At 39.9% G+C, this 20,790-nt stretch overlaps 1 protein-coding gene across 1 annotated transcript; it reads right to left on the reverse strand.

The window, feature by feature from the left end:
• Window positions 1–828: 828 nt before the first annotated feature.
• On the reverse strand, window positions 829–10,769 carry LOC104234992 (novel plant SNARE 13). Its single transcript, XM_009788660.2, has 10 exons — window positions 10,296–10,769; window positions 6,113–6,205; window positions 5,493–5,586; window positions 4,583–4,620; window positions 3,874–3,968; window positions 2,262–2,341; window positions 2,100–2,156; window positions 1,921–2,013; window positions 1,751–1,825; window positions 829–1,324 (listed from the first exon to the last, which is right to left on the reverse strand). The coding sequence occupies exons 1-10, from the start codon at window positions 10,373–10,375 to the stop codon at window positions 1,220–1,222; spliced, it is 810 nt and encodes a 269-aa protein (XP_009786962.1). The 5' UTR covers window positions 10,376–10,769; the 3' UTR covers window positions 829–1,219.
• Between the last annotated feature and the right edge of the window lie 10,021 nt (window positions 10,770–20,790).

A 20,790-nucleotide genomic window follows, 5' to 3' on the forward strand; every position in this document is an offset into this window, starting at 1 on the left:
ACAAATTAGCACACAGAATGAACAAGAAGTCAACTTTGGATATTTCTAGTGAATAGCAGTTTCAAGTCCAACAGCTTCATGTCACCAATGGGGAAAAGACACCGAAAAATGTGGGGCGGGGGGGGGGGGAGGGGGGGCACCATTGGCACCCGAAGAGGGATTTACCACTTCAAAGATAAAGAAATAAACGAAACTCATTCACGTGGTCATCTAAATCGACCTCAAAACAGCATTGTTGGACATACATACATGAAGAAATAGCATAAATGAGTATAGTAGTTGTTTTCTAAGCCTCCTTGCAACTCTTCTACACTCGAGAGTTTACAGAATGAATCCAATGCACCATAAAATCGAAAAGAAGGTGAATACAAGACAAATATCGTGTATGATTTACATAATAGAAAAAAGGAAACAAAAGAAAAAGAAATGCACTAACTTTAAATCCTAAATCCGTCTATCCCGACCCCATGGCTCAGCACTTGGCACCTATTAAGGGAATAGCCAGAGGGTCCTTTGTATCTGCAGTTTCAAGTAACCAAAGGAGAAAATTGCAAACCAAACTTTGCATCATAATCCATGTGCATTATCTGCACATTTAGTCATCACTACCAATTTAAACTCTGACCATTCTTCAGAACTGTACCTAGACAGACAAATTAGCACACAGAATGAACAAGAAGTCAACTTTGGATATTTCTAGTGAATAGCAGTTTCAAGTCCAACAGCTTCATGTCACCAATGGGGAAAAGACACCGAAAAATGTGGGGCGGGGGGGGGGGGGAGGGGGGGCACCATTGGCACCCGAAGAGGGATTTACCACTTCAAAGATAAAGAAATAAACGAAACTCATTCACGTGGTCATCTAAATCGACCTCAAAACAGCATTGTTGGACATACATACATGAAGAAATAGCATAAATGAGTATAGTAGTTGTTTTCTAAGCCTCCTTGCAACTCTTCTACACTCGAGAGTTTACAGAATGAATCCAATGCACCATAAAATCGAAAAGAAGGTGAATACAAGACAAATATCGTGTATGATTTACATAATAGAAAAAAGGAAACAAAAGAAAAAGAAATGCACAACAGAGCAAATACGGTATGCACAACTCAGGCAAGGAGATCACAGTAAACAAACAGCTCTCCATGAATAGCATTCCTCTGATACTTCTTTACAGTGGCACCATATAGAAAATTGGATGGATCCATCCTTACAGATTTACACGAAATCTTGTCCAGGCTTTAGATATAGCAATCTCCTTGAAGGCGCTGGAGGAGCCAGTCCAGGGATATCCCTTATGTCTTTGTTGTGAGGATTCACAATCTGAAAACATAAGAAAAGAAGCCGTTAAACAGAAAATTTAGCACATAGTCAAGTGAAAAGCTTAACAGATTGCAGACATTGAATGCAGAAATAGGCTAAAAATAGTGAGAGCCCGAAGATGTCACCAACTACAATCAACACCTTTTTTCCCTCAGCACTTGCATAGAAAAATATGAGCCCTTTTATGCATCCATGCAGACAGTAGACACTAAAGCATAGCAATAACATATAACAATCTCAAAAAGTGGAAAGCCTTATTCCGAAGTTCCATGACCTACACATCTACAATTTTAAGCAAAACGGCAGCTCCTTTTTTTTTGTAGGTGATAAGTGGCAGAACAGCAATATGTGGTCTTGAGTTGAACAAAGCAAGGATATTGACAATATATTTATTTGCTTAAACTAACCCATGGCATGAGAGACTACCTTCACAACAATAATGGCAACAACACCACAGACAATGAGGAAGAGGAAAAGCATGATGCATTTATCCGTGGCAACCTGAAAAAGTTGGGAGCTAGATTAATTAATCTACGAAGAGAAAGAAAGAACACAAAAAGTCTATGGCACAAATATGGGGGAGTTTACAAACACACCTGCCGTCCAATTTCCTTGACAAGCTGGGATGCCTTTTTAATGGAGAATTGAATTGTGTCAAGCTCATTGACAACACGACCCATTTGATCAGTCTGCGTAACAAAGAGACTACCAAAAATTATACGGATTTCCTAAAACCAACAAAACAAAGGAGATGAACAATTATGATGATACTCACTTGGCCTTTCAAGGTAGTAGCAGTTTGTGTTCCCACTTCAATTGTTTCGTGAACAACCTACAGATTAGATATAAGCTTAAGATATGAATGGTAGATATCCCAAAATAAGCTTAAAATACGGATGATAGATATCCTGAAGCAGCGCCAAAATGAACTATGTACCTGTTTGGACCGTTCAATGGCTTGATCAGTTTCATCCATTGTCTTATTTCCAGCACTGATAAGCTCCTGATTTGACATTGCTGCAAGAAAATTTAAATGAATGAGAAGACCAGAAAATGAGTCCACAAGTTGCTTGGATGCATTCTCATAACGATAAATTAAGATATGAAGTATAAACAGTCAAGTGATGCATCCAACTATTGCTAGGTCAAATTGGATATGCACAGCTAGTATAAACACAAAATTGACACATGAACATGGATGATTTTCCGCTCATCTTCACATAGATGCGGAGCAGACAAGATATAAGACGGAAAGCTTATCAGCACCATTACAAAATAGAACAGGCTGTGACACATAATTGAAATAGTGACTCCTAAGGTAGTAGGGGTAATTAGTCACATGTTATCGTTGCCGTGCCGGTAAAAAAAGATGGTGGCAAGAAAGTGCAGCAGGTCTTTTTGCAATCACAAAAGGCAAAAGGTAATATTTTAATTCTTCATAGCTTCTTAAGGTTGTTTAACAGATGCATGCCGCACTCGTGACAGACTGCCAACGATAGACAGGAAGAAAGGCGGAGAGGACGTCAAATCGGCAATGGCCCTCATGGGCTGGGCTATGCACGTGCTAAAGTGGCAATTACACTGGAAAGGAGGGCTGTAGGTGAGCGAATCCAGAGAGATTGTCTCAGTTCGGATTGTTCTCTACAACTCAGGAACGTGAAGCTGGAATCACTAGTAATCGCAGAGCACGCCGACCGGGGGATATGTACCAGGTGTTCCGGCTTCTAAGATATGGTTAAAAGGAACAAACATAGTTGAATGGAACAGCAGGCCATATACACGTTCTACAGAGCCCATATAAACACTATGCCTCTTTTTTGGGGGGGGCTAATACAGTATAAAGCAATGCATATTAAGATCTATTAATGGAAAACTAAGCAAAAATTACTTCAGAGAAATGCTTCCATCAAAGTCCGAACAATTGGAAAAGAGAAGCTAAACGAAGTCAGAACTTTATTATAAATATGCTCCCTAGACCTCTCCCCTTCAGTCAATTTTGTTTTGACAGTTAGGATTTCTCTTCAAACAAAGGGAAATGGAGCACTTTCACAAGCAAAAACTGTGACATATAGTAAAACAAAAAGCTATGTATACAAGTTGACTGTGTGAATCATGGCTTTCTCATTTCAGAATCTAAACATGGATACATGCTGAAGAGTCGTGCATGACTAGGTGGTGTTTTGTTCAGACATGATATCACACCCAGTTTCCTCCTCTTTTCCTTTTCATATAGAAGTCTATTCCCATTCCACGAATCCATGGCAGCCAATTCTTCCGTCAAGCTTTTTAGACCCCAATATGCCAAGAATCAGATAGAGGGGAAAATGAAAACAACAAGAGTCTAGTTATAAATCTATCTTCAGTTCGACTCTACAACAATCACACCTAGATGGAATTTGAAAATATGGACCACTTTGCCTCATATGTCCTAAGTTTGTGCATTTCAGATTTTGTAGCTTGTGAATTCTTGATTTAAAGTAAAATCTAATGATTTTCCCAGTTGAACCTTTGTACAAAATTTCGCTGTACTAATGGGTTATTGTTCCAACCTGATGCCATTTGGACATTTTCCTCTGCTGTTGGTTCACTTGCACCTCCCATGTCAAATAGTTCAACCCTCTTATTGCCAAGACTGCTCATATACCTGCATAGCAGCAACGGAAAGAAGAGAGGTAACAGATAGCATCCATTAACTGTATCAAAGACCTAAAATAATAATCAGATATTGAAGGAGCAGCATCAGGTTTTTAGGAATTCTTTTCGAGACTCAAATAACTATTCATTGGCCACAATTTTCTTGAACTTTTAAAAAATAAATTCCTTTTCAAAAACTTTGACTTATTAAAAATGTGGGTCTGTACTACTTTTCCATAGTTTCCAAATAGAAGAAATTTTCTTCTGAAGAAGTTAATCTAATTGATGTCAAAAACCAACCCACGAATTAGAAGGTTAGAACTTTGAATGACAAAATCGTGTCAATCAATTTTTGTAGAGTAACTTTATTGACAAGTAATAGCCTATTGATGTATACTGGGATTGCAGCCTTGAGTCGGCTTTGTGTATACACATTATATAATGGACAAACCAAGCCATGCAAATCCAAAAGTTCATTAACAGCAAAGTACATATCCAGCCTCCAAACATTCTACACAATCAAATTCTACGTGATACGGCACCCAAGTTGAGATAAAAAGAGATGAAACTTTTCTGGGAGCAGAAACCAGAGTGGAGAAAGAAAAATTGGAGGAGTTAACTCACGTTTTTCTCAGGGCCACATATGAGTTTAGCTCTTTGATCTGCAAAATTAAGCAAATTTAGAACAGTATTCCGCAGAAGTGGTATGCATAATATTAGTCCAGTAAATGGACCAAACCAAAATGTTAGTCTGGCAAAGACTACTGCTACTATTACTACGCCTCGGTCCCGAACACATTGGGGTCCGCTAAGACAATGCCCGAAATTGATATTAGCACCCACTATCTTGATCCCTTCATAACAACCTTTTTTATGGAGATCCAAAGTGGAAAAGTGCAGCTTGTGATTAATAAGAGAAGACAGACACCGAAAGACAATAACATGATGGTTTTGAAGGATGTGCCACAGGATTGGTGGCTCAAGTTTTATGTGGATTCACAGACAGCTTGATAGTACACTTGGAAGCAAAGAAAATATGAGGAAAGCAAAAATAACCAAAACTATAATGCCGAAGTGCACAAATCATGAAAGTCTCAATTCAATTCCTGTTAAAAGCATAAAAACTTATGTCAATTAGGAACTCATTGCTTATCCAGTAACCCTAAAATTGAGAGTTTAGTAACATAGAATGTCCCTTCCAAAAGTAAACAATGTTAAGTAAATCAAAAGGGATAATTGTTTCTCCATTCAAGGTAATTGCATTTTTTGTAACTACAGTAGGCTGAGACTGTGCGCTTAGTTTTGTTGGTTATTTATTATTTTTCAAATCTCACTCTTTGATAAAAGCTTATGTTCAGAACGACAGTGGCCATAGCGCAGCGCACAGGAAAAGGGAAATGGATGAATCAAAATAAGCATATGGTTATAGAATAAACTAAGATAATCAACCATTGGAGTGCATGGGTTGCTTACCACTGCAAGCCCATATGGGATTCCGACAAACCCCTTTTCTTAATAAGAGATTCCAACTTACCATTGATTGCTTCTCATCATTGAGTTGTTTGCTGATCTCAGGAGGATTTCTACTCTCCTCATCTTTAATTTCACGATCAAACTCTTTAATTAACCTTGAAGAATTGGAAAGTAAAAGTATTAATGATCACTATAACAGGAAAACTAATTATTCGAATTCACAAGTAATAACACAGTTACTTCTGATAAAAGTTGAGCATTCTAATAACCTTAGTAAACTAGAAATAAGAACTCGTAAAGAGCAGACACAATTCAGGAGCAAATAAATACTATAATGTCTTTTGGTCGGTATTGAGTTTTTAAATCTTGAGACCTTTTAGAACATCTCCAAATTCTCTCCATGTAAATTTGGTTTTCAGTGCAACCTATGTACTGATATTTATAATATATACAATAGTTACCAATTCAAAAAAAAATCTTGAGACCTTTTTCCAAAATTTAGAAAATAAAGTTTATTCGGGTTAGACATAAACCCAGTATCCTAATTGTTTGAATTCCTTAATTTATTTTGAAGGATCAAACATAATTCTCGAAAAATTGAAAGAACAAATGTGTCATCACTAAAGATGGGCAATTCCATCTATACAAGTATGGAATCGGGGAGAAGATAAAAAGTGCTACCTTTTACATTCTCTCATCTTCCCTGTAAGCTCTTCCAACTGTTTACTCTGTCTGTTGGAATCTTTGATCTTATCCAGCTTTTGAAAACCATTTCTGAGGAAAAATAGAAAAAAAAACATGCAAATAAGGGTAAAATGTAGTGAAAAGAAATGGTCAGGTCCATGCACAGGTATTGCCTGTTAAGGAACAAAAATCTGGTAGGAAAGAGAAAAGCACCACAAAGCACTCTCAATGAAACAATAGAAACAAAGCACAATCTCCAAGCTAGTGGGGACGGCGTCATGATTAAAACCAGCGAGCTAACAGTTACAATAAAATATCTTCACCGGCAGGCAAAAAGCACAATCTTAATAAGACCAGGCATCCTTTGTAACTAACAAACTATTAGAGCAAGAATGGAATGAACATAATGTATCCCCTATGTACAACTAACAAACTGGAGTATTACAATCTCTCTCAATCCATTAACTAAAGTATATATTTCAAGTTTGTCGTTTAGTGCACTACGTAACGATCTAAAAAGTTTCAATTATGAATGTATTCATAGCCGTATAAGTCTTTCAATATTTTACCATTTTAATTATAATGTCATATCATCCTTCAATTTTGTTCTTCATAATGGGATCGGGGAAAGCGGGTACGGGGATCAAACCTATACCTAAAGTTTGGAAGAATCCCACTGATACTACTAGACTATAAACCTTGGTGGTGTCATATCATCCTTCAATATTTTACTATTTTAACCAAAAAGTTATGAAGAGCGCAATAATGGACAAAGAAGCAAATAGCAATTATGCGGACACGAGTAACAAATGAAAGAGCATTAATTTGTGATATCATAATCTCCTATTATCTATCCCGGTGGAGTTCTGGAAATGCATGGGTAGGACAGGAGTGGAGTGGCTGTCCAGGTTGTTCAATGTGATCTTCAGGACTAAGAGGATGTCGGAGGAGTGGAGATGGAGTACAGTGGTGCCCTTGTATAAGAACAAAGGGGACATCCAGTGTTGTAACAACTATAGGGGTATCAAATTACTAAGCCACACCATGAAAGTCTGGGAGCGGGTGGTTGAGGCGAGGGTGAGGGAGATGATGCCTATATCCGTGAATCAGTTCGGTTTCATGCCGGGCCGCTCCACTACAGAAGCTATCCACCTTGTCAGGAGATTGGTGGAACATTTCAGGGATAAGAAGAAGGACCTGCACATGGTATTTATCGACTTGGAGAAGGCGTACGACAAGGTCCCAAGGGAGGTGCTATGGAGGTGCCTGGAGGCGAAGAGCGTGCCGGAAGCCTACATCATAGTGATCAAGGACATGTACGATGGAGCTAAGACTAGGGTTAGGACGGTGGGTGGCGACTCAGACCATTTCCCGGTAGTTATGGGGCTTCATCAAGGATCTGCGCTTAGCCCCCTCTTATTTGCTTCGGTGATGGTTGCTCTAACACGCCATATTCAAGGGGATGGGCCATGGTGTATGCTATTTGCTGATGACATAGTCTTGATAGACGAGACGAGGGTCGGTGTTAACGAGAGGTTGGAGGTCTGGAGACAGACTCTCGAGTCTAAGGGTTTCAAACTAAGCAGATCTAAGACAGAATACCTAGAGTGCAAGTTTAGCGCTGAGTCGAGCGAAGAAGAAGTAGGCAGGGACGTGAAGCTTGGATCTCAGGTCATCGCCAAGAGGGACAGTTTCAAATATCTTGGGTCGGTGATTCAGGGGGACGGAGAGATCGACGGGGATGTCACTCACCGTATAGGGGCAGGGTGGTCGAAATGGAGGCTTGCATCAGGAGTCTTGTGTGACAAGAAAGTGCCACAGAAACTCAAGGGAAAGTTTTATAGAGCTGTGGTTAAACTTGCCATGTTGTATGAGGCGGAGTGCTGGCCGGTGAAGAACTCTCATGTTCAGAGAATGAAGGTTGCGGAGATAAGGATGCTCAGGTGGATGTGCGGGCTCACCAGGTTGGATAAGATTAAGAATGAAGTTATTCGGGAAACGGTGGGGGTGGCCCCAGTGGATGAGAAGCTGCGGGAAGTGAGGCTCAGGTGGTTCGGGCATGTGCGGAGGAGAGGCCCCGATGCCCCGGTGAGGAGTTGTGAGCGGCTGGCGGTGGTTGGCGCGAGTTGAGGCAGAGGGAGGCCCAGGAGGTATTGGGGAGAGGCGATTAGGCAGGACATGGCTAGAATGCGGGTTTCCGAGGACATGGCCCTTGATAGGAAAGTCTGGAGGTCTAGTATCAGGGTTGTAGGATAGGGACTTCTAGAATTTTTCGCACTTCTTTCCCGGGGTTGGGCGGGGTTTGGTGGGGCTCTCCATAGATGATTTGTGTATTGTATTGTGCCCCCTTATGGTAGTTACTGGTCGTTGTTATTGCATGCCATTTTATTTATGGTTTATGGTTACATAATTATTTATGTGATTTCTGCTGGAGTTACTAATGTCGTTTTGTTTTTTGTTTTTGTTTATCTTTTCCTTTTGCATGCCATGTTATTTATGGTTTATGTTTACATAATTATTTATGTGATTTCTACTGGAGTTACTAATGCTATTTTGTTTTTGTTTTTGTTTTTTTCTTTTCCTTTTCCTTTTCCTTTTCCTGAGCCGAGGGTCGATTGAAAACCGCCTCTCTGCCCTTTCGGGTAGGGGTAAGACCTGCGTACGTATTACCCTCCCCAGACCCCACTCTGTGGGACTATACTGGGTAGTTGTTGTTGTTGTATAATCTCCTATTATCTGTTATTGGTCCTACGTACAGTCACTTAGTAAACGCCATAGTTTCTCATTCTCCATTAAGATAATTCATTTAGTAATTCAGTCTCTAACATTTTTTGTCTCATCTATAAAACATCTGGGGCCCATATTATGGGCTTATTTGACTAGCTAAAAAAGTAAAATGGGACTATTAAATCAAGAGCAATAACTTGACAATCATTCCTCAGAAAGAAGAGTTTAAGCAACTATAATAACTAACAAATTTACTAACCAACAAAGATAATTACTCAGTAGATACTGAAACCACATCAGAATTCATGACATGTTAGAAGACATCTCTCAAAGGAGCTCCACCACAAACTAACTTAAATCTCTAACTGACGCCGACCAAACCCCAAGTCCAAATCAATCAATTAACTAACCTTCAATGCCAAACAAGTTGGAACGGGCTATACAAAATCGTGTGTGTCATAATTAGACTATTTGTTTAGTCTAGTCATCAACCTACCACGATACTTTCCTGTGTCCAAGCTCTATGCTTTTGCACATGCACGTAGGCTGAGTTCCACCCCACTTCAAATCAATGAATCACCTAAACCTCAACCCCCAATTAGCTGGGTTGGCAATAAGAATCCCCTATATCATTAGACTATTTGTTTAGTCTATCCATTAACCTACCACAACCATCTTTTCTAATCCAAGTTCTATGCTTTTGCACATGCACACAGGTGGAGTTACACCCAAGACATCAAAATGGGAAAAAAATAAAGATTTAACAATCCGGGTTTTTCATTATAGCTATTCTGCTATGAGAGGGAGACTTCTCACATTTCATTGTTGAACCATAAGAATATAAATCAATTAAATTCAGAGCCCTTCCCGCAAAGGAAAGGCAGCCAGGTTTCATTATATTTTATAATATCTCAATTAATTGCTCTATCCTACAGTACAAGCCTGAAAGATTCCATTATTATCTCTACAACGAGAAACAACAACTACAATAACTTCAATCATATCTGAATTAACTGCTCTATCCTACAGTACAAGCTTAAAAGATTCCATTTTTATCTCTACAACAAGAAGTAACTACTACAATAACTACGACTCAATCCGAGCAGAGGCAACAAACAGTAGGTGGCTTTTTCCCATTTGCCTAAGCTTTGGCATGCAAAGTTACCCGGTACCAGTAAGGTAGCAGGTACACATCGGAATGGTTGGGGTACGCACAAGCTGGCCCAGACACCATCGTCATTAAAAATAAAATAACTATGACTCAATCCAAAACTAGTTGTGGTCGGCTATATGAATCCTCTATACCCGTGCTGCTTCATTTAGGCCCCTTTTATTTCAAATTATTATATCTAAACACAAATAATGCACATCAAAATTGGAAAGAAAAAAAAAATCAACAGTATTCAACTATTCATTAAATGAAAAAAGAATAAGAAAAGAAGGGAGAATTTACGCTAGGGCTCGGAAATTATCACGAATTTCTCCATGGATCTGCTCCATTTGTGGGTTCATTTGCAAGTCCAAATTCGCCATTTTTTGGGCCTCCAATTGTCTCCTCTTCTTCTTCGTTTATTGCCGGATTAGAACCCCAAACAAATTCCTCACCGGCAGATCAAAGATATTACAAAAATATCCAACTCTGCAAAATTTGAAAATTTACCCAGAATTCACACCATTTTTAACAAATTAGATATTAAAAGTGGCTATTTTTGCAAATAACTGAAATTGAAAACTGACAGCTCGCAAGTTAGGGTTTTTAACAAAGGACGGGAAATTACATAGAGGGAAAAGAAATTGGATTTGGAATGGTTTAGGGTTCTTGAAAGGGGAAAAAGGGGAAAAGAAGGGAAGAGAAAGAGAAAGAAAAATAAAAGAATTGATTATTTATTTATGTGTTTGGTAATAAGAAAAATAATGATGGAAGTACAGGCTGCCAATGGACTCTTTTTTCTCTTCTTTTCCTTGTCAATGTCCACATGACACCCTTGCATTAGTTTGCTACTATTAATTATTTTGACAAATATATATATATATATATATATATATATATATATATATATATATTACTTTTTAGCTATTAAATGCCATTATTTTGATCGACCGGCCAATTTTATATTTTGCCTAATTATTTTTGGGCTCCTTAAAATTTTGATTTATCTAGTGTAAGATTCATTAAGGATCGGTTGGGAAGGTGTATAAGAATAATACTGAGTATTAGTAATGCTATGATTAGTTATGCTAAATTATTTTCCATCGACTATTTGGTTTGGTATATTAAAAATGACATGCATCCCATTATTTTTTTTTAAATGATTTGTTTACAAAAATACCCTTCAACAATTTAAAAAAGATTTTGAAAAGGCAGTTTTATCTTTATACATGCTTATCCATATATTATGTCATAGTTTGATATGTATAAGAATAATACTGAATATGACATATAACTAATAGTACATACTTATTATTTTCTAATATATCCTGCCAAACGACTCTTAAAAATAGAGCACTTTCTCTTATAATTTTTTATTATTTTTAAGGCTCAAATCTAAGACGTGTGATTAATAATAAAGGAATTTTATTTATTGCACCACAATTCTTAATAGTGGCTCCTAATCTCCTGTAGTACTATCACATTCTTCAAAGATAAAAATAATAAAAAGAAAAGAATAAGTATACCTACAGTTAGTGGTTTTTGTTTATTATTGGGATAAAATCTCATGTGAGATTTTTGCCTGATGCCAGTTGATGCAACTCTACTAATAGGGGTGGGCATCGGTCGGTTCGGTTCGGTTTTAAACATTATCGGTTTTGCCTATCGGTTATCGGTTTACAAATATCATAATCCGATAACAAAACCGATAAGATATTGGCTATCGGTTAATCGGTTATATATCGTTATTGGTTCGGTTATCGGTTTACCCGATAACATAAAACAACTAAAAAAATTTGCAACATATAAAACAAAGAAATCAAACTGCCAGAACGTGTAAACTGCCAACTTTTGTTGTTTCTTAACAAAAGCACGCTCCCACTTCTGTGCAGTATCTACTGATGTCTGGCGGAGAACTGGTGGTGAGTCTTGCGTCTTGACTCTTGGGGGCTGCGACGGAAACAAGAATGAGAACTGAGAGACAAACGACTGAAGAGTGAAGAGGGAATTAGGAAAATAAATAACCCTAGTATATACTTAAGGGTAAATTAGTAAATTATATCATTCTTATTGGGTTATCGGTTTTTACCCAATAACAAAAATGCAAACCGAGCCTGAACCGATAACCCAATAAAAAAAAAATTAACTCGTTACCAAACCGTTAACCCAATACCCAATAAAGAATTAACGGTTCGGGTTATCGGTTTTACCCGATATATGCCCACCCCTACTCTACTTTACTTTTAACTCAAATACCTAGCTTTGTATATAATATTAAAATTCGAATTTAATATGTACGTCTAATCATTCAGATACCAGTTTATATTTATTGGTTTTAGTATAGTTTAATATTTTTAACATGAACCATAAATATAAATTTGAGAAATTACTAAAATTATATAATAAATAACATATTTTGAAGCTATAATTTAAAAAATATAATATGTTCATGAACCCATCAAATTTACATCTGAACCAAAACTACCTACTTATGGAGTAGTTGTTTTATCCGTCCAAAAGTTGTGTAATCAGAAATTAATTAATAATATAGCCAGTACTTGAGCTGGCAATAGACAAGAATCATTACCGTTAAGAAGTCCACTAATTACAATATTTTTCTAACAATCACTTACTTTTGAAAATATATGATTTCATCCTCTAATTTCTTAATTATTCTAATCCATGCTTTCGAGAAACTTATGTTAACTAATTAGGAGAGTCAACCAATGTTTACTGCATTTTCCAGGAGCATGAGTTTTACATAAATACACTTGTGTTTACCATAAAACGGTACAGTTGAATTTATACGTAATTTATAGATAAGCGAATTAATTTAATCTAAAAATTTAAAGATAAATTAGATAGAAATATAAGATTTAGCCTTAAAATTAAAATAGACAACAGATTTTTTGGTTCCGGGCGCAGAGCTATCGGGAGCAATAAGAACAAAGCAAATAAGCAAGAAAATAAAGTGTTATTGAGTTTTTGATAGCATATAGTATATGTTTGTCAGAGAAATCGTGTCTTTTACAATGATGATAGAGCTCACTATTTATAGTTGTACCTAAATAACAAGGTCCTATGATTAAGCTCTACTAGGATTAAGCTTCTCTTTAATGACAATTTTGAACGCCATTAAAAGGATATGTAACGGTGGCAATGAATGTCATATTCTCTGTAACAGACCATGCATTTAATGTTGTAGAATATTCTTCATTGAATGCTACCAGATGACGACATTAATTTTGTCGTTATGAGCATCCTTCTCTCCGGTGACAAGCGAGATCATTGCCTTCGGGTTTGACTATCTTCTGCATTCGGTTCCACGTGTCGCGTTCTCGTGCGATCATTAAATACGAACATATTTTACCCCATGCAAATAGTCTCCCTATTTCCGGTGACATAACTTTGTGTCATCGGGAAGTTGGTAGAAGTACCTTTTTTGGCAGGAAATTCTCTGAGCCCCCCTGAAAAGTTTCTGATGGTTCATTTGACGCATGTCTCTCTGCATTTAATGCCCCGAACACGCGTCATCCTACGACTTAACATCACTTTTGCTGGTTATTGAGGTAATTATGGCCACGATTTGAGCCGCATGTATCTTTACATATACGCATCAAACCTCTTCATTTATACTTCATAATTCTCTACACTTTCTCGAAATCTCTTTTACTCAACTCGTACTTTGTCTTTAAGCTTTCTTTAACCTTCTTCTTGAGAGAGAACTTCCCTTCTTTTCTGAAAAGAAGTGGCCTGCTCTTCCAGAAACCGAACAAAGGTAAAGCTGATGACGCCAGGAGACGGGAGAAGAGCTAACCTTAGCTCAATTGATGAACAAGTGCGGCCACCATACTCTGCTATCCATCATGGATGATGACAATGATCGTGGGTGGACCATTGTCACCAGGGACATTACTCCGGCTACGGCTTCATCCTTCTCGAAATTATGGAATCGCACTCGTAAGTTCACCATTTCTCTTTTATCCCGTTAAAGATCATTCCATATCGTTATTAACCCATTTTCTTTCGCTTATTTCAGTGACTCGGTGGATTTCACCTAGGGTTGGAGGCCTTGATTAGTGGGTCTAGAAAATTTTGGACGTTACTACACCTGATACTTGTACGTGGAAGGAAATGTCCCTTAAATATAGGTGCAAGGCCAAAATTCATGGTAAAGTAAGCTCATCTTGTTTTTACCTTTTCGTATCAGGAAGTTGTTTAACTTTTCTCTCCTATTGGACTCAGGTCTACCCAAGGCTCAGTTGTCGTCCCCGAGGAGGACATTTTTCCCAGTCCTATTGATGCGGCGAGGTTGCTGCAGGAGGCTTTTACGCATATAGGTGTCCCCGGGCTTGCTTTTGGTATGAGTGCTTCTTCTCGAAGTCCCCCTGTAACGACCCGACCGGTCATTTTTTGAATTTACGCCCCGATCCCCCATTAACTGCTTCCCTTAAGTTTATTTATGCTATTTTGGTTTGCTGGGACGTCCGGTGTTGAGTTTTAGAGAGTTTTGGGACACTTGGTCCCTAAATGAGAGCTTAAGTGTTGGAAAGTGGTCCGTAGTCGTAACAGTGTGAAGACGACCTCGGAATAGAAATCCGATGGTTTTGTTAGCTTTGTTAGGTGCTTTCGGGGTTGGGAGCATGTCCGGAATGTATTTTAGAAGTCCGTAGCTAATTAAGGCTTGAAATGCTGAAGTGTGAATTTTTGAAGTTTTCGGTCCGATAGTGAGTTTTTGATCCGAGGGTCGGAATGGAATTCTGGAAGTTTCTGTAGCACCGTCATGTCATTGGGACGTGCGTGCAAAATTTCAGGTCAATCGGACGTGTTTTGGTTGAGTTTTTTATCGAAAGCGTGTTTTGTTGAAATTTGAAGTTCTTAGGCTTAAATCATTGATTAATTCGAGTTTCAAGCATTTTTTAGGTGGTTTATGGATTGGTACAAGTTTGAATGATAATATGGGATATGTCCGTACGGTTGGTTGAGGTCCCGGGAGCCTCGGGTGTGTTTCGGATGCTCAACGGAGCATTTTGGAGTTTGAAATATTGCAGAAAATCCTTCAGCTGTGCAGGTCCCAGTTTCTTCTTCGTGTTCGCGACTCCTTTCCCGCATAAGCGTAGTTGTGGCCAGTTCCTCTTTCACGTTTGCATAACCCTTCCGTGTTCGCGAAGTTTCACTTTTTTCTCTTCGCGTTCACGACGTCGCGTTCGTGTAGCTCATGACCCCCAGGCCTTCTCGTTCGCACTCTTCCCTTTGCGATCGTGAAGGGCATTTTTGGCAACTCAGATATTTCCTTTTCGCGAACGTGACTTTACTCCCGCGTTCGCGATGCATAATGGACATGAACAGTACTTAACATTCAAAAATGAGGGTTTTGCCATTTTTATCAAAATACAAGTTTGAGAGCTCGGATTTGGGAGAAATTTCAAAGGTTTTTCGAGGGCAACTACTGGGTAACGATTCTCTACTCTCTTATGCTTATAACCCACTAATCTAATCACAAATACCCCCTTAATTTCAGATTTTTGAATGAAAATTGGGAAAAATTTCTTAGACCAAACTATTGAGTTTTGAGTGGGTGTTTGACCTCCGATTTGGGAGATTTTTATATGGTTAGACTCGTGAGTGTACGAGGGTTCCAAAAATATGAAAATTATCTGATTCCGAGACGTTGGCCTGAGGGGCATTTTGGTCATTTTACCTATTTTCGCGCCTTAGCCTTGAATTAAATAGTAGAATCAGTTGCTTGCGATGTTATTTATGATATAGAATTGAATTGAATAGATTTGGGCCATTTGGAGTCAGATACTCGTGGCAAAGGCATGGTTTCTAGTTGATTTTGTGCCGGTTCGAGGTAAGTGGCTTGTCTAACCTTGTGTGGGAGACCTTTCCCCTTAGGACATGATTTTTGATATTTGAATGCCTCGTACGTGAGGTGACGAATGCGTACTTGAGCTAATTATTGGAAATCCGTTTCTACTTGAAGAATTTAAATTGAGTTTCCTGCTTACTTGTTTATTCTAAACTGTAAGTTTAACCTGTGTTAGCTTAGAGAAGTATGTTTAGTTGACTACTTGCTTATTTGCTTAAACTATATTACTTGTACTCTGTGAAGCATGTTAGGGTAGAATTTACTATTACTTGTTCGAACTTTAGCATTTAGTCTGATACTTTGAGTTATTATTGTGTGTTTAAATTTGGGACTACGGGACGACATCCCGGGATATCCCTTGCACATGTTATGTTCTGAACTGAGGGTGCGGGATACCAAGAGATCCCTAGCACCGATGTCATATATATATATATATATATATATATATATTGAGGATACCAAGAGATCCTCGGGATACCAACAGTGGCGGAACCACTCATTGGCATGGGGAGTCAATTGATACCCCTTCGCCGGAAAATTACACTGTATAAATATGTTAAATTCTTAATTTTATGTGTATATACTATACGTTAACTCCCCTTGATTTTTTTGTTTGCTTACTTATTTATATTTTGACTCTCCTTAGTTAAAATCCTGGCTCCGCCACTGGATACCAAGAGATCCATGGCACAGATGTTATATGTATATTGAGGATACCAAGAGATGACTCGTGTATAAGATGAGGATACCAAGAGATCCTCAGAATACCAAAAGATCCCCGGTTATTCTCCATGTTGTGAGCAGTATTCCCTTGATTGTCTTGTTTTCTGCTTTTCTATTACTGCTTTTGCTTATTAATCCTGTTTAGATTCTCGCTGTAGATTTCATTTAAACTGTTTCTGTTATCTTATTACTTATTATATTGTTTAACCTCAGTAGGGCCCTGACCTTCCTCGTCACTACCCGACCGAGGTTAGTCTTGGCACTTACTAAGTACCGCTGTGGTGTACTCACGCCTCTTCTGCGCATCTTTTTCATGTGCAGATCCAGGTACCTCTACTCAGGCGCACTATCAGTGAGACAGGGAGAGCTACGAACATTTTGAGGTATATCTGCCGCGTCCGCAGACCAAAGAGTCTCCTTCTGATTCTATCATGTAGCATTTAGACTTCTGTCGTACTTTGATATAGACTATTCTGGAGTTTAGAGTTCTTATTGTACTTTCCATTAGCCTATGTTGCCCGTGAGTTTCCGGGTTTTGGGGTAAATTTGTAGACTTCTGCATTATTGAGTTGTATATGCCGAGCGGCACTTATATACATTTTGTTCTTCTAGCTGTTTAGTTTTAATTATTTAAATTCAGCAAATTATGTTGTTTTTTCTGCAATATTAGGCTTACCTAGTCATAGGGACTAGGTGCCGCCACGACATGTTCATGGAGGGAGAACTGGGATTGTGACAAGTTGGTATCAGAGCTCTAGGTTCATAGGAGTCACGGAACACAAGCTGGTTTATTAGAGTCTCGCTGATCGGCACAGAGACGTCTGTACTTATCTACGAGAGGCTATGTAACTATTTAGGAAAAAAATCTTCACTTCATTTGATTTCCCTGTCATGCGATATTTTTGACATTAGTTCTAACCTTCTATATTCTATTCTCTCACAGATGGTGAGGACACGTGCTACTCAGGATGATCAGGCACTCGCGCCCTCTACATCAGCCGTCAGAGGCAGGGGCCGGGGTAGAGGCAGTGGATGCGCACACGATGCAGCTAGATCACCTGTGCGAGCTGCCGCTGAGGTACCGCCAGCAGATCCAGCCGGAGTTCAGGCACCTGACACGCCTATAACTACTACTACTACTCTAGCCCTTCAGGAGACATTAGCTCAGTTCATGTCTATGTACACCACATTGGCTCAGGCGGGGTTGCTTCCCCTCGCTGCAGCCACATCCCAGGCCATGGAAGGAGCCCAGACCCCTGCAGCCCGCACTTCTGAGCAGAGAGCGCACATGGAGCAGGTTCCAAAGATCATTCTTGTACCGCCTGCAGCGCCAGTACAACCCGAAGATGTGTCAGCTGTTTCAAAGGAGGAGCAGTTGAGGCTTAAGAGGTTTAAGAAATACAAGCCTCCTGTCTTTAGTGGTTTAGCATCGGACGATGCCTTGGGATTTCTAGAGGAGTGCCACTGTATTCTTCGCACTATGGGTATAGCAGAGTCCAGCGGGGTTTCCTTTACTACCTTTCAGCTTCGGGGAGCCGCCTATGATTAGTGGCGCACTTATGAGATAAATTGTCCAGTCGAGGCAGCTTCACTGACCTGGACCCAGTTCTCCGATATGTTTATGAGAGAGTTTGTCCCTTAAAGCCTCAGGGACGCATGGCGCGCGGAGTTTGAGCATTTGCGCCAGGGTGCTATGACTGTTTCAGAGTATTGTATCTGTTATACCAGATTGGCTACGCATGCACCGACCTTAGTTGCTATAGTCCATGAGAGGGTTCATCGGTTAATTGAGGGTCTTATCCCACCCATCAGATCTAGCATGGCTCGAGAGTTGGAGATGGACATTCCTTATCAGTAGGTAGTGAGCATTGCTAGGAGGATCGAGGGTATGCTCGCCAAGGAGCGAGAGGAGAGAGAAGCCAAGAGGTCTCGAGAGTCGGGCCACTACTCTGGTTCCCGTACCTCAACAACAGGTCGGCATGGTAGGGGTTATATGGGTCACCCCATTCATTCAGCTCTTCCATCAGCCAGCAGTGCTCCAGCTCCTCCTAGACCCCAAGAGCCTTACTATGTACCTCCGGTTTCTAGCGCTCTTCCTGCGCGGTGTGATTTTAGAGGTCAGTCCAGCAGACCTGGCCCTAGCCAGTCACAACCACCACGTCCTCCTAGAGCTTGTTTTGAGTGTGGTGACGCCCGCCATGTGGTAAGGGATTGCCCTAGACTTGGGAGGAGTGCACCTCCACAGACTGCTCAGCCACAACGTGCTCCTCAGAGTTCTCAGGCCACGATCATAGCTCCAGCTGCCACCCCATCTGCCCAGCCAACTAGGGGCAGAGGTCGAGGAGGTAGAGGTTGCCCTCGAGTGGGAGGCCAGGCCAGATATTATGCCATTCCTGCTCGTACCAAGGCTGTTGCCTCTGATTTTGTCATTACAGGTATTATACTCGTTTGTCACAGAGATGTATCAGTTATATTCGATCCAGGCTCCACCTATTCTTATGTGTCTTCTTATTTTGCTCCGCATTTGGGTATAGCCCGAGATTCCTTGAGTTCCCTTGTTTATGTTTCTACTCATGTGAGAGATTCTTTTATTGTGGACCGCATTTATCGGTCGTGTTTGGTTACTATTCGTGGTTTTGAGACCAGAGCAGATTTATTATTACTCGGTATGGTTGATTTTGATATTATTTTGGGCATGGACTGGTTGTCGCCCCATCATGCTATTCTTGATTGTCATGCCAAGACCGTGACGCTGGCTATGCCAGGTATTTTGCGTATTGAGTGGAGTGGTACTTTAGATCACACTCCCAGTAGAGTTATCTACTTTCTTAAAGCTCAACGCATGGTTGAGAAGGGGTGTTCAGTGTATTTAGCATGTGAGAGATGTTAGTGTTGATACCCCTTCTATTGATTCTGTCCCAGTGGTACAGGATTATCCCGATGTGTTCCCAGCTGATCTTCCGGTTATGCCACCTGATAGAGACATTGATTTTGGCATTGATTTGTTGCCGGGCATTCGTCCCATCTCCATTCCCCCGTATCGTATGGCTCCTCCTGAGTTGAAGGGGTTGAAGGATCAATTACAGGAATTGCTTGATAAGGGTTTTATTCAACCTAGTGTTTCATCGTGGGGGCTCCTATCTTGTTTGTGAAGAAAAAGGATGGTTCTATGCGCATGTGTATCGATTATCGTCGGTTGAACAAACTTACAGTGAAGAACCGTTACCCCTTGCCTCGTATTGATTATCTATTTGACCAGCTTCAGGGTGCACATGTGTTTTCTAAGATTGATTTACGCTCAGGTTATCACCAATTGAAGATTCGGGAGCCGGATATCCCGAAGACTGCCTTCAGGACTCGGTATGGTCATTACAAGTTCCTTGTTATGTCATTTGGGCTGACCAATGCCCTAACAACTTTTATGCATTTGATGCACAGTGTGTTCAGGCCCTATCTTGACTCGTTCATTATTGTTTTCATAGATGATATTCTTGTATACTCTTGGAGTCGGGAAGATCATGAGCATCACCTGAGGACCGTTCTTCAGACCCCGAGAGAGAAGAATTTATATGCAAAGTCTCAAAATGTGAGTTTTGGTTGAGTTCTGTGGTATTCTTGGGCCACGTGGTATCGAGTGAGGGCATTTAGGTGGATCTGAAGAAGGTAGAGGCCGTGCAAAGTTGGCCCATGCCGTCCTCAGCTACTGAGATTCGCAACTTCCTTGGCTTGTCGGGTTACTACTATCGTTTTGTGGAGGGGTTTTCATCGATTGCGGCCCCTATGACTAGATTGACCCAGAAGGGTGCTCCATTTCAGTGGACAGAAGAGTGTGAAGTGAGCTTTCAGAAGCTCAAGATAGTTTTGACTACAACCCCTATTTTGATATTGCCCACTGGTTCGGGATCTTATATAGTTTATTATGATGCCTCATGGGTTGGCCTTGGAGCGGTGTTGATACAGGACGGTAGGGTGATTGCCTACGCGTCCAGACAGTTGAAGATACATGAGAAGAATTACCCTGTCCACGATCTTGAGCTAGCTGCTATTGTTCATGCCTTGAAGACTTGGCATCATTATTTGTACGGTGTGCCTTGTGAGATTTACACTGACCATCGGAGTTTGCAGCACTTGTTCAAGAAAAAGGATCTAAACTTGCGCCAGAGGAGGTGGTTGGAGTTACTGAAGGATTATGATATTACTATT

Source organism: Nicotiana sylvestris, chromosome 10 (assembly GCF_000393655.2).
Source record: "Nicotiana sylvestris chromosome 10, ASM39365v2, whole genome shotgun sequence".
NCBI lineage: Eukaryota > Viridiplantae > Streptophyta > Magnoliopsida > Solanales > Solanaceae > Nicotiana > Nicotiana sylvestris.